Source organism: Pinus tabuliformis, chromosome 2_2 (assembly GCF_031772625.1).
Source record: "Pinus tabuliformis cultivar Carrire ecotype Pingquan chromosome 2_2, CPIR1, whole genome shotgun sequence".
NCBI lineage: Eukaryota > Viridiplantae > Streptophyta > Pinopsida > Pinales > Pinaceae > Pinus > Pinus tabuliformis.
Window position 1 is genome coordinate 1,003,028,617 of NC_142300.1, and position 14,617 is coordinate 1,003,043,233.

The 14,617-nt window shown below is 39.6% G+C and overlaps 1 protein-coding gene across 1 annotated transcript; it reads right to left on the reverse strand.

The window, feature by feature from the left end:
- Positions 1 to 10,533: 10,533 nt before the first annotated feature.
- LOC149196759 (serine/threonine-protein kinase-like protein CR4) lies at positions 10,534 to 13,842 on the reverse strand. The gene has a single exon (XM_089405622.1). The coding sequence runs from the start codon at positions 13,321 to 13,323 to the stop codon at positions 10,723 to 10,725; it is 2,601 nt and encodes an 866-aa protein (XP_089261748.1). The 5' UTR covers positions 13,324 to 13,842; the 3' UTR covers positions 10,534 to 10,722.
- Between the last annotated feature and the right edge of the window lie 775 nt (positions 13,843 to 14,617).

A 14,617-nucleotide genomic window follows, 5' to 3' on the forward strand; every position in this document is an offset into this window, starting at 1 on the left:
ATGAATTTTTGGTCATGCCTTTTGGCCTTACCAATGCCCCTTCAACATTTCAAGGTTTGATGAATTCAATTTTCAAACCATTTCCTTAGAAAATTTGTGTTAGTATTTTTTGATGATATACTAATCTACAGCGAGTCTTGGAAGGATCATGTTGAACATGTTGACAGGGTGCTACAACTATTGGAGGAGAAACAATTATATGCAAAAAGATCCAAATGTTTCTTTGGAGTCCAGGAGGTGGAATATCTGGGTCATATTGTATCTCATGAAGGAGTTAAGGTAGACCCTAGCAAAATTAAAGCCATTAAGGAATGAAAAATCCCCACATCCATAAAGCATCTACGAGGATTTCTCGGGTTGACAGGGTATTATCGCAAGTTTGTTAAGAATTGTGGAGAATAGCAGCACCTCTAACAACATTATTGAAGAAAGATGCATTTTCATGGACTCCGGAAGCAACAAAGGCCTTTGAACATCTTAAAGAGGCAATGTGTCAAGCACCAGTCTTAGCTACACCGGACTTCACAAAAACCTTCATTGTGGAATGTGATGCTTCAGAAAATGGAATTGGTGTTGTTCTAATGCAAGATGAAAGACCCATTGCTTTTGAAAGTCGTCTAATCAAGGGAAAGTTTTTAAGCAAAGCTATTTATGAGAAGGAAATGTTGGCAATACTCCGTGCAATTAAGAAATGGCGACCCTACCTAATGGGAAGACACTTCAAGGTAAAAACGGATCATGATAGCCTTAAATACTTTTTATAACAACGATTATCCTCTGAAGAGCAACAAAAGTGGGTCACAAAGACGTTGGGTTATGACTTTGAAATCATCTACAAAAAAGGGAAGCAAAATGTGGTGGCAGATGCACTCTCAAGAAAGGATGAGGATGTGGACGCATTGTTGTGCGCCATTTCTATTATCCAACCAGATTGGATAAACGAAGCAAGGGAGGAATGGAAGAATGACAAAGAAGTGTGGGCACTTATTCGAAAGTTACAACAAGATTCCAGTACGACTGATACATTTAGCTGGCAAAATGATTTGTTATGGTACAAAGATCGCTTATACCTTTGTAAGAATTCCCAGCTAAAACAAAAGATTCTTATGGAATTGCACACTTCTCCCTTAGGAGGGCACTCGGGATTTTTAAAAACTTACCACATGGTTAAGAAGGAATTTTTTTGGGATAGCCTTAAATCAGATATTCAAAAGTTTGTGGCGGAATGTTTGGTTTTCCAACAAAATAAAGTTGAAACAATTAAGACACTGTATCTATTACAACCTTTATCCATTCCAAGCCAATGTTGGGAGGAGGTTTCAATGGATTTTATCACAGGTTTACCCAAGTCTGAGGAAAAGAGTGTCATCATGGTGGTAGTGGACAGATTTACCAAGTATGCACACTTTTGTGCATTATCACATCCATTTAAAGCCAGTACAGTTTCTACTGCATTTATGAAAACAATTCAAAAGCTACATGGAAACCCAAAGATTATTGTAAGTGACAGAGATCCCATTTTCACTGGAAATTTTTGGACAGAATTATTTTCTTTTCTTGGTACTCAGTTAGCTCATGGCTCATCTTATCATCCTCAATCTGATGGGCAAACTAAGATAGTAAACAAATGTTTGGAAAGATATCTTCGTTGCTTTGTATCTGATAAACAGACACAATGGGTCAAATGGTTGCCTCTGGCTAAATGGTGGTATAACACTTCCTTCCATACAGCAACAAAAATGAACCCATTTATGACACTTTATGGGTATCAACCACCATCCATCACATCATATTTAAGAGAAAATTCTAAGGTTCAGGCGGTGGAACATCACATCCAACATCAACAACAAGTCCTCCAACTCTTAAAGGATAACCTCGTGTTGGCACAGAATAGAATGAAACAACAGGCAGATCAACATCGCAGTGAAAGAAGTTTTAATGTACGTGATTGGGTATTCCTACGGCTACAACCATATAAGCAAATGTCCCTCAAGCAAGCTAAGAAGGATAATAAATTATCACCAAATTATTATGGTCCGTACAAGGTGTTGCAAAAGATTGGTACTATGGCATACCAATTGGAGCTTCCTGCAGCTTCTCGATTGCAACCAGTTTTCTATGTTTCATGTTTAAAGAAGGTTATAGGCGACAAGCTCCCAGTTCAAACAATATTGCCAGAACTTGATGAGGAAGGAAAAATTATATTGGAACCGGAAGCAGTCACAAAAACAAGAACTCGACAGCTACGAAATCGATCAATTTCGGAGCATCTTATCAAATGGAAGAACTTATCCACTGAAGATTCCACATGGGAGCATGAGAATTTTATGCAGAAGTATCCAGAACTACTCAAGCGTTGAGGACAACACTTTTTGAAGGAGAGCGGCATGTTGGGTCCCTATAATACTAGTGATTATCCCATTACTATTGTAGGTATACTCCTTATTAATATTGTTGTGCCCATATTGCCCCCATATTGTTATTACTGTGCCCCATAGAATCTCTCTATTGTTATTTTTGTGGCTTTATATTATTATTGTTAGGTCCGTTGGGTTATATTGTGACTCCTTAAACTCCTATATGTAGAAAGGAGGTTTTGTCATTTGAATCATCCAAGAATTGTTCATTTATGTAATGTAAAGGAGGTTGCCCCCTCGAAGACGCTGAATTCCAAGGCATTGATCTATCTTTTCTATCTTTTCTTGAGCTAGTTTCATAACAAAGTTTCTCCAAAAAAAATACCCAGAAGAGCAAGTTATTGGCAATATAGACGAAAGGATGCGAACCCGAAGAAGGATGACAAGTACACCAAAGAAAAATGATGTTGCTCTCCTATCTATGATAGAACCAGAAACATTTACTCAAGCAAGTAAGGATCCTCATTGGGTAAAAGCCATGGAAGAAGAAATGTCCCAAATCGAGAAGAAGGAGACATGGGAGTTGATACCTCGTCCAAATAATAAAAATATAATTAGAACCAAGTTGGTGTTCAAAAACAAAATGAATGAAGATGGACAAATCATCAGAAATAAGGCATGGCTTGTTTGTAAAGGTTATTCACAAATTGAAGGAATCGACTTTGAAGAAACTTTTGCACATGTAGCTCGTGTTGAAGCTATAAAGATGTTCTTAGAATTTTCTTGCTCAAAAGGATTTAAAATCTATAAAATGAACGTAAAATCAGCATTTCTGAATGGAGAACTCAAGGAAGAAGTCTACATGGAGCAACCAGAAGGGTTTAATGTAGCAGAAGGAAAAGACTTTGTTTGTAAGTTGAAAAAAGCATTATATGGGTTGAAAAAAGCATTATATGGGTTGAAACAAGCTCCTAAAGCTTGGTACGCAAGATTGGATCACTATCTACAACAACAAGGCTTCCAGAAGTGGGTGGCAAGAAGTAATCTCTTCATAAAGATAGATGAGTATAAGTTACCAATCACTCTTGACTATGTTGATGATCTGATTTTTGCTAGTAATAATGATGAGATAAGCCATGAGTTTGCTCAAAATATGTCAAAAGAATTCGAAATGTGGATGATAGGAGAATTATCTTACTTTTTTGGACTACAAATATCTCAAACAACGGCAAGCATGTTCATATCTCAAGCAAAATATCTTAAAGACATGCTTAAAAGATATGGAATGGAAAACTGTGCACCCATGAGCACACCTAGACCACAGATTGCAAATTAAGCAAAGATGATGACTCTCCTCTGGTAGATGCAACTCATTACAAGTCAATAATTGGAGCCCTCCTATACTTAACTACTACGAGACCTAACATTATACACGCAGTAGGAATGGTGGGAAGATTTCAATCAACTCCTAAACAATCCCATTTGTTGGCTGTAAAAAAAATTCTCAGATACTTGAAAGGAACCCCTGATTTTGGTGTTTGGTACCCTAAGATCTCAACTCTTACTGTGACTGCATGCACTGACGTTGATTGGGCTGGAAGTACCGATGATCGAAAAAGTACTAGTGTAAATGCATTCTTCCTGGGAGATTGTCTAGTATGTTGGCTCAGCGAAAAACAAACATCCATATCACTATCTACAGCTAAAGCCGAGTATATAGTTGTTGCAGATTGTTGTACTCAAATATTATGGATGAAGGAAGCTCTGAAAGATGTCAACATAGGTACCAATCAACCAATCACCATCTATTGTGATAACACAAGTTCTACCAGTCTCAACAAAAATCCAATGATGCACTCAAAAACCAAACATATAACAATCAAGTATCATTTCCTTCATGAACAAGTAGCTGAACAAAACATCAACTTGGAATATATCAATACTAAAGAGCAGATAGCTGATATTTTCACAAAACCTCTTTCTCGAGAAGCATTTGAACATCTTCGCCAAAATATGGGGTTTATTTCTCTAGCATCACATTAAGTTGATTCATAAAGATGTTGCATGACAGGGGGAGTCCTTGTGCACTCCTTTGCCATTGATGTCAAAGGAGGAGAGAAGAATAATATTGCCATCAATGACAAAGGGGGAGATTGTTAATCTAAGTTGTCATTGATGTCAATATAGCAGTGTTTGTAATGGCAAATTCTTTGATACATGATTGCTCATTGATGCCCATTGATCATAATGCTCATAGTGATGAAAATTTGATATATGATTATATGATGAGATGGAGGACCCAAGTGGATTGTGTATATATATATATATATATATATATATATATACAGAGATAATAGAAGCAGTAGATCCGTGAAGCAACAAAAGCAAAAAGCCAAAGAGGAGAAGCCATCGTGAAGCCAAAGAGCGGAAGAGTGAAGAGAAGTCACAGGAGCAACAGTGATCAGAAGAGCGGAGATTAGGAGTGTACGGATATTTTAATCGTCGCTGAAATCCCGCGCTAAATCCTAGCCGTCGATGTCATTACGTCACAGTGAACGGCGGGAATGAACGCCGGGGGTTAGGCCCGCTTTTAACCTGTGTGCTAGTTGGAGACCCGCAGGCCGTAAATGTGATGACCTCGTATATCTAATGGATATCGGGTCATAAAGTGATCGGACGTTAATCTCAAAATGGACTTGAACTTTTATAGATCAAAGATTTATAATCTTTATCGGCGCCGTAAAGGCGGTTAAGCGTCACGCAAGTTCCCCGGACGATATCGTTGTGAACCATTGTATCCAGCGCACCTTGATCAAATGGTGGAGGATCAGCGATTGGATTTGTTGATCAAGTGAATCAACAACCGTTAGATTAATGATTAAATCAACGATGGAGAATTAATCAGATAAAACTTAGGACTGAGTGGACCCGAGAAGTTTATGGACACGGGTTTATTTTATTTGGGGTCCAATCTTGTGCATTCAGGTGGGACCGGCGTTCGTTTGCGGGATTAAAGGAATAACTCCAATTTTTCATGAAGTTGCGATTGCGATTAAAATTAATGACGTGGCATGTGGGACTTCCCTGTGGGTATAACAGCTCTTATATGGTTTCCGTGAAAAGTCAAGTCTATGGATAAAAAACTCCCCGATATATATTTTTAATAAATGAGTCAGCCCCTTCACCTTTGAACGAGTCAAACTCATACATACATACATACATACATATATATATATATATATATATATATGTTGAAACGATTCACAATAACTATGAGGCGTATCAGGTATTTATCACAAAGAACAAGAAAAATTCACAACCTGTGAACTGAAATAAACAGAGGAAGCCGAAGGTCTCGCAGACGCAAAGGTGCAGTAGAAGCCGAACGCTGAGCGAAGAAGGAAATTGTAGATTGACATAACACAGTAAAGAAGATTTTGAGAGCAGTGCAATACAATCAAAACATTTCTTGACAAGATAGGGTCGAAGCCCTTAGGGTTAGTGCCTCAGAATTGGAAGGATTGGTGTCCTTCGAGTTGATGCTCCTAAACACAAGGTTGATGCCTTGAGAAGATAAGGTTGGTGCCCTAGAAGTTGGAGCCTCTCAAAAGATAAAATTGGTTCTTGGCAACAAATTGGAGCCTTATATATATTGTCCCTGATTTATTGTAAAGATTATATTAATAAAATCATTTACTCCTCTTGTTCATTTTGTGTTCTAAATATAAATGATTTAACTGGTAAAAATAACAATTGAAAATAAATATTAATTCATAACCCCCCTCTCAGTGTTTTCAACAAGGATCATTGTGGAGGAATGCCGCAATGATAAATCCAATCTCTTTTGTTGCTTTGTGGACTTTAGAAAGGCTTTCGATACGGTTCCTAGAAACAACCTATGGAATAGAGTAAAAGAGCTAAAGGTTCCTTTCGAGTTAAGAGTTGTCGATATAAGGTTATACAAGAATGTAATTGCCAAGTTAAAGAGCAATGAGGGGTGGTCGAAAGATATTAAGTGTAATATCAGAGTTAAACAATAATGCTCCCTCTCCCCTACCCTATTTGGCATTTACATCGACAAGCTAGAAGGTTGTTTAGAGGAAGAAGGATGTGCTAGCACGATCTTAGCTAAGATAGTCATCATCCTTCTCTATGTTGACAATATTGTTCTTCTCGCAAGGTTCCCATTTGATCTTGATAAGCAACTTATAATTCTTAAAGATTTATGCTCTAACATGGGTATGACTGTTAACACTGACAAAACAAAAGTTATGATTATCAAATCCAAGAATGACACTTACGCTAATTTTATGTATGACAATAATAACTTGGAAGAAGTATCTTCCTACAAGTACCTAGGAATTGATATTCATCACAAGTTCAATTGGAACTATAGCATTGAGAAAAAGATTAATGGAGGGTGGAAAGCTTATTTTGGTCTTGCAAATAATTGTAAAACGAAAAACCTCGTAATGTGTGATAAAAAAGAAGTTCCTCTTTGAAACTTTAGTCACTCTTGTTATCTTATATGGATGTGAGGTTTGGGGTTGCAGCATCTAGAAGCGCTTTATAACATATAACCTCAAAATTAAAAGCAATACACCCTATCTTATTCTCCTTATAGAAGTGGGTATTTCCCCTATCGAGAGCCTAGCTATGACTAGGCTTCTGTTGTACAAGCACAAAGTCAATACATCAAAAAAATTGTTACTTCTAAGTTCAAAAAATAAAATGTGGTGTGAGAAAGATTTAGCAGCTAAAAGAAAATTAAGATATTATAAGGAAGTCATCAACCCCACCTTAGAAGATCAAAAATATCTCTCGGTTTTAACTAGCGCAAAGAAGAAAATTAATATAGCCAAGATTAAAACGAACTCTCATGAGCTCCATAGTGAAACGGGTCGTTGGGTGGTCCCTAAAACACTATGGATGGAAAGGATCTACCATCTCTGTGAGAATATGAACATCGAGGATGAAAATCACTTCCTCTTAGAGTGTTCCGCGTACAAATACATTAGATCTCAGTTTCATAATCTTTGTTGCAACACTGACCTTCCTAGCCTTCTTCAATGTCAAAATTAAAGTAAGCTTGTGAAGCTTCTCTCCAAACTTTTTGAGCATAAGAATAAAACCTTAAATCAAACTAAATAGTTCGTTTTATTTAGGTCTGATAGACCAAAGTTTGGTCTTAGTGGACATTAACCATCATCATCATCATCATATACATTGGAGGAAAAAAAAATACAATATATATTTTAATTTGAATGACTAATATATACATTGGAGAAAAAAAATGACAATATATATTTAAATTTCAAAAAATACTATAATAAGATGTCTATTGATAATAGCGCCAAGGGTTAGCTCAATTGGTTAAAAAACTGCACCTCGTCATCAGGTTACAGGGTCGATTTTACCCGAAGCCCTTGGGGTTAAGTCTTGCTATTAGGCAGAGGGGCGATTAGCCCAGATTTTCCCATGGACATAGCGACCACTCACTGACCAGAGTGTTTATGAACCAAAGCATAAAAAAAAGAGATATCTAACCAAAGCATAAAAAAAAGAGATGTCTATTGATAATATAATGAAGTCTGCATGGTAAATGCAAATATATGTATGTGTGCAAAGTAAATGCAAATATATATGTATGTCTGATTTCAAAAAGAAAGAAAAAAAAAATATATATATATATATATATAAATTTTAATATGAAAAAATACTAAAATGAGATCCGCAGAGGTTGATATTATTAATATTATTTATGCGAGGTGATTGAAAAAATAATATTTCTTAAGAGCACTATCAATTTTAATTTCAAAATTCACATATACAAAATACATTGGAAAAAATAGACCATATCTCTTGAGAACGGTATCAATTTTAAAATGGATATATACCTTATAAGTGACATTAAGCATGGTGCCATATTTCTTGAAAGTGGTATCAAAGTGAAATCATATATTGCATTGGGGTGATGTCCATAGAGTGGTAATGAAGTACAAATGTAGCATGCTGCCATATTACTAGAAAGTGGTATGAGTTCTAAATCTAATTTACACTTTTCAAGTGAAAATGTGTGAAAAAAACATGTATTAGAAGGGAAACTAATGCTTATCAGCGAGGGAAAAAGGCCGAAAAATTCATGTATCCCAGATCCAACTTAAAAGCGAAAAAAAATGAAGTATTACCGTGGAAATTATTGGAAACCTAATAAGCGAAAAAAACGTGTGGAAAAAACAGATATTGCAGTGAAGTGATGTCCATAAAATGATGATAACAACCAATATAACATGGTGAAATGTATATCTATATAGTAGCGATAATTTTAAGTGGAATTTGTGGAGTGGTGTCCATAAAGAATTTAATAATTTTAATGGAAATGATGTGCATAAATGATAAAATAACAACCAATGTAATATGATGCCATATTCCTTGAAAGTCACTCATAATTTTGTTACTATAGTTGTTAAACATAAATACTAGAGTTGTTAAAGATGCTAACCATACTCCTTGAACGTTGTCATAATTTTAACACATCTACGATTAGTGTAAATCCAGGAGCTGTCTTAATTTTAAGAAATAAGCATGCTGAATGTAAATCCATGTCTTACATATTTTTATGTTAATTTTAGAGTCCCAATCCATTTTTATCCGTGGCTGTTGCGATTCAAAGATGCATCAGCTATTTAAGAAACCTTAAGTGTAAGAAACCTAAATTGTGGGGTGCCAAAATTACACCTAAGACTAAATCCGAGCCAAGGAATTTGTATGGTTCTTGGGACAATAACTAACGCTGCCACCAAAGCCATTTTGATAACTGACTCTGCTGCTGTTCAAAGATGTGTAACCTCTTTAAAGAATCTGAATTGCAAAGAACTAAAGTTGTAGGGACCAAATTATACCCAAATCAAGGAAGTGACACAACCCAAGCTGTAGAGGGACCACGATTGGACCTGGTTCTAAAGTTAGAACGGGTTGGTATGGACAAATATAGATTTAATGAACGTGCACTCAGTGCACAGACTTGGATTTTACGTCACAGGCAGGCACAATGTCAAAATCACTATAATATTTCAAATTCCAGATCGCTATCGCTGCATGACAAATTTCAAGCTGTAGAGGGACCAACCCAAAGCTGTAGAGGGGACCACGATTACACCTGGTTCTAAAAGCTGCAGCGTTGACAAATATAGATTTAATGAACGTGCACTGACTTGGGTTTTACGTAAAGAACAATATCAAATTACTATAAAATTCCAAATTCCAGATGGCTATTCCTAACAATTTCAAGCCGACTCTCTGGAATTCTTCTGGACTCATCATCCCCAACAACCAGAAACATACCCCATTAATAAAAAGACATTCAACTTTCCCAGTGCCTATAAAGTTCAATCATCTCATCCTTGTCTTGATGATGTGTAGCCACATTGGTCGATAATGTGTCACATTTCTTGTCTTGATGACGTGGAGCCACATTTGTTGATAATGTGTCACATTTGCTGGGTAGAAACTTCTAGCAAAAGAAACACACCACATTAATAAATAAAAAAATTCAAGTTCATCATCTCATCAAGAATCAAGTTCACCGTCTCATCTTTGTCTTGATGATGAGTTATTGGTTTTATCTTTGCCTTGATAATTAGTTATTGATAATGAGTTATTGTTGATGAGCCACACTTGCTCACCATGACCCACATTAACAAAAATACATTCAACTTTCCCAGTTTCCATTAACTTCATCATCTCACTATGACCCACATTTATTAACTAAAAAACACACCAAATTAAAGAAAAAACATTCAACTTTCCCAGTTTCCATTAACTTCATCATCTCCTCTTTGTTTAGAAGATGAACACTTGGTGATGAGCCATACTTGCTGATAATGAGCCATACTTGCTGATAATGAGCCATATTTGACTGGAAACTTCTACTGGAATAGTAATTTGTGATAGATGTAATAAAATCAATTCAAAGCTATTCACTATCCACATCACATAAGCCTAATCCACACTTACTGGTAACCATGGCCTCCAACAATAAGTTGTGATAATCCACACTTACTGGTAAATGTGGCCTCCAATAATAAGTTGTGATAGACCAGGAAAATCAATTCAAAACTATCAACTATCCACATCAGACAAGCCTAAACTCAGAAATAAATCAATAGATATGGAGTACATGAACTAAAATTCAAATATTCATTTCAATTTCATACACCAAAAACCCAAATTGTTGTTAGTTGGAATTCAGCCAGCCATGAAAAATGGAATATTAAGTACCATAGTTTTGGCCAGGAGAACGAAAAAAAAAGCTTTAGCCAATTGCCACCATAGATTACATTACAGACTGGAATTTAGAAATAAATCAGAAATTGCTCTGCAGGTAGAGCTCCTGCTGAGGAGAAGCCGGGCCAATCTCGGGTGCCTTTTCGTTCTCCGGTTTCCTCTCCCCGCCCTCTAGGCAACGCAGGCACATGTGATCGTTCTTGTTTTCTTCGGAGACAGATGACTTTCTCCTCTGAGAAGAAGCAACGCTGGGAAACGTGATCCACGAAGGCGCACGGAGCTCCGAATCATGAGATCCCGAAGACCTTCTATGCAATCGGCTGCTGCCCAAAACAACTTCGGTGGGGAGAATCGGCTGGTCATCGCAGGGCGTCCCCATGAGCAACGCCAGTGCTCGTTCGAGCTCCGTTGTCACTTTGTCCATGGAGGGGCGCTCCTTGCCGCGCATTCTGACGCACCGGCAGGCCACCCGGGCTATTTTGTACAGCGCCTCATAGTTCAGGGGCGGCTCCAATGTGGGGTCTAGGATGGCCGAGATGTCATTGGCTTTGATTAGCGGCACCGCCCACTCGACTACGTTGCCCTCCTCGTATTGCAGATCGATGGCCTTCCGCCCGCTTAGGATCTCCAAGAGGAGAACCCCGAAGCTATAGACATCGCTTTTCGTGGTCAGGTAATGGAGGCGGTAATATTCGGGGTCCAGGTAGCCGAGTGTGCCTGCAGGAAGCTCCGACAACGGTGAATCGCTGTCTGCGGGACCGAGCAACGATAGCCCGAAATCCGCCACCCGGGCATTCCGCTCCTGGTCGATCAAAATATTGGACGACTTTATATCACGGTGAATAACCGGCGGGCAAGCGTAACCGTGCAGGTATTCGAGCCCCCGGGCAGCTTGAACAGCGATCGTTACCCGCCTGACCCAATCCAATTTCTTCTTCGATTTCCCATGCAAGTGCTCATGCAGGGTACCGTCGGCCATGAACTCGTAGACCAGCAACCGTTCCTCATTTTCCTCGCAGTACCCCAGCAGATTCAGCAGGTGTGCGTGATTCAAACGTGACAACAAGTCAACTTCACGGTGAAATTCCTTGGAGTCTTTCTGCACATCCGTAGCCACGATCGCGCGCTTCACAGCAACGACACGGCCGTCAGAGAGCACCCCTTTGAAAACACAAGAGTAGCTCCCGCGGCCAACCTCGGTGTCTTTCTGGAACCCGCCCGTTGCTCTCTCGAGCTCCTCGTAGCTGAACACCTGCGCGCGGCGGATCTTGATCTCGCTGCTGCTTTTTGGACACTTGGATGCCGTCGTTGCCACTGACGTAGACTTGCTCTTGCACGTCGCTGTCATGGATTCGGACGGGTCGGCCTTGAGCTTGAAGCGAACCCAGATGACAGCGACGCATACGAGAATGCTCACAACGATGATCCCCATGGCCATCTCTGCAATAATTATCGGAGTCCGAATCGACGAACGTTTCTTGGCAGGGAGCGCCGATGTATCCACCCTGCAAGCCTCCGAGCAGGGGGCGGATCCGGCGCAGGCCGAGCAATTGTAGCTGCATTGCCGATCACCAGCCGGACTACAAGCCAAAGACTGATACATCCCGGCAGGACACTCATGGCTACAAGGCACACAGACCTTTAACGACCGCTGGCAAATACTCTTATACGCCGGAGACGATGACGAATATTCGTAAGTCCCCTCCTCACACTGCCGGGTTTTACAAATTCCGGGCGCGACCGCCAGTGGTAAATTCGTAGGGTAATTCGATCCCCAACAAACCGTCTGCAACCCACGAACCGAGACACCGCAAGTAAAATAATCCCCAGCCGCCACAGCAAAAAACTCGAGATTCTTCGGCGCAGGTTTAAACCCAGGCAGCACCAGTCCCCAACACCAGACCCTCCGATCACTCACAGCGATCCCACAGGTATGAAATTTCCCACCCACCAAAGCTCCCAAGGCAATATTCGGCGCACGGATAGATTTATCAACCCCCCAACAAACAGTCCGACCTGGTTTCTCCGCATCAATCCCACAAACATGATACCCTCCGGCCGCAATGACCCGAAACCGGACACCTCTCGGAATACCGCCAATAACTCCGCTACCCGTCTCATCGCCCCAACAAACCGCTGTCCGATTTTCTGCAAACAACCCACAGTTAAAAAGCGCACCCGCTGTAATAGATTCAAGCCGAGCACCCTCCAAATACGATCCCGTCATGTTATAACCCCAACAATCCACACCCCAGCGCCGCCGCCTCAGCGCGCACAGATGATTATCCCCCGCCGAAATCTCAACATAGCTCGTATTCGAAGACGCCATTGCCGGCGGCACGCCCATCTGCACGTAAATATTATTGCCCCAACAGTAGGGCTGCCCTGACGAGGTCTCCAGCCCACAAACAAACCCATCTCCGGCCGTCAGACCCCGGAACCCAATTCGCAGTGGAGCTCCATAAACACTGGCCGCATCGCTTCCGAAGCAGGTCACGAGTTCGGATCCGTCGGCACTCACACCACACAGAGCCGGTCCATTTTCTCCATAAGAAGCCGCCAAAGAAGCCATAGACCCCATTGCCAACCCCACCTCGATCTGAAACCCACAAACCATAACAAAAACCATAACCACAACCTGCACCTGCACCGCATTCTCAGAATGCTTGTTCCTCGCCATTACCCAAAAGCTAAAAAAACGCAGATCTCAACTTCTCGCTCTCTGTGGACGCCATTAACCCTATACTGTCCTCAGCATTATGATATTCAAGAAAATGCCCCTTGCCTCTTGCCCTGTGCCCTGTGCCTTACCCTGACTTGACCTGACCTGTGCCCTGCTTGGCACCACCGCCGGTGCAACGGGCATAAACACAAACCATAAAACCATAACCATACATGAAGCTGAAAGTAGTCGTAATTAATGACCTCCTGCAACGCCTTCAATGCTCGCATTAATGGTGTCCCCTTTTCTCTCAACTGATACAGAATTCCAATGTGATGGGTAGGTGAGTAGCCAGAAGGGAATTAGGTGGTAATTGAATGCAGCATGGATCTTGAACCACCACACCTCACCTCCTCGATAATCGCATTGGACCGAAGCACTCATTCAACCTGGTTACCCAAACAACCTTCCTTCCATCAGAACTATTGAACGAACGGGCAAAAATCCAATTCAAAAGCTATTTGCGTTTTTGCTCGAATTTGAAATCACGGGTTGGATTTTATATAATAATTCTTGTGAGTGGACATTGCACCTCAAAACACGGAATTCCTTCCGGAGAATGTAACTCTAGGAGGCGGCTTCACGCTAGTCAAAGTTTCGAAGTATTGATTCTGTTACATCGAGCACCTAAAAGGTTGTCCTTAGATAACAAACTTATTAAATTTGTTGTGACCATTCATATTTTCGTAGCTTCTCCCCGACCCTCACCCTCATCATGGAGGTAGGGTGGGATGGAAGGTGAAGTTTGTACACTTTGGCTTTTTATTCTTTGTAAATATAATATAAGGATGAAGTTTGTACACTTTGGCTTTTTATTCTTTGTAACCATAATATAAGGATGAAGTTTGTACCATTTATTTTTATTTTTCTTGATAGAAGGTGAAGTTTGTACACTTTGGCTTTTTATTCTTTGTAAATATAATATAAGGATGAAGTTTGTACCATGTATTTTTATTTTCCCTAATTAAGAGTAAGGAGTTGTTTATTGAGGTTATAAATTAGTTTAAAAAAATATTTTTCACTTAATTTTTTTTTTCTAAAAAAAATTAATTATAAGAGTGTTTAATTGTTTTTTGTGGAAATAGATTAAGCACCATCAAAAACTCTGTGGGCACCTAAAATTTTAAAGTTTGATAGTTACAACCAAGATTTCTCAAAATTTATGCATTTTAACAAAAATCATATTGGGCAAATTTGTAGCCTCCATAAACTACTCTTAAAAAGAATAATGGTAGAGAATAAAGTTTGTACC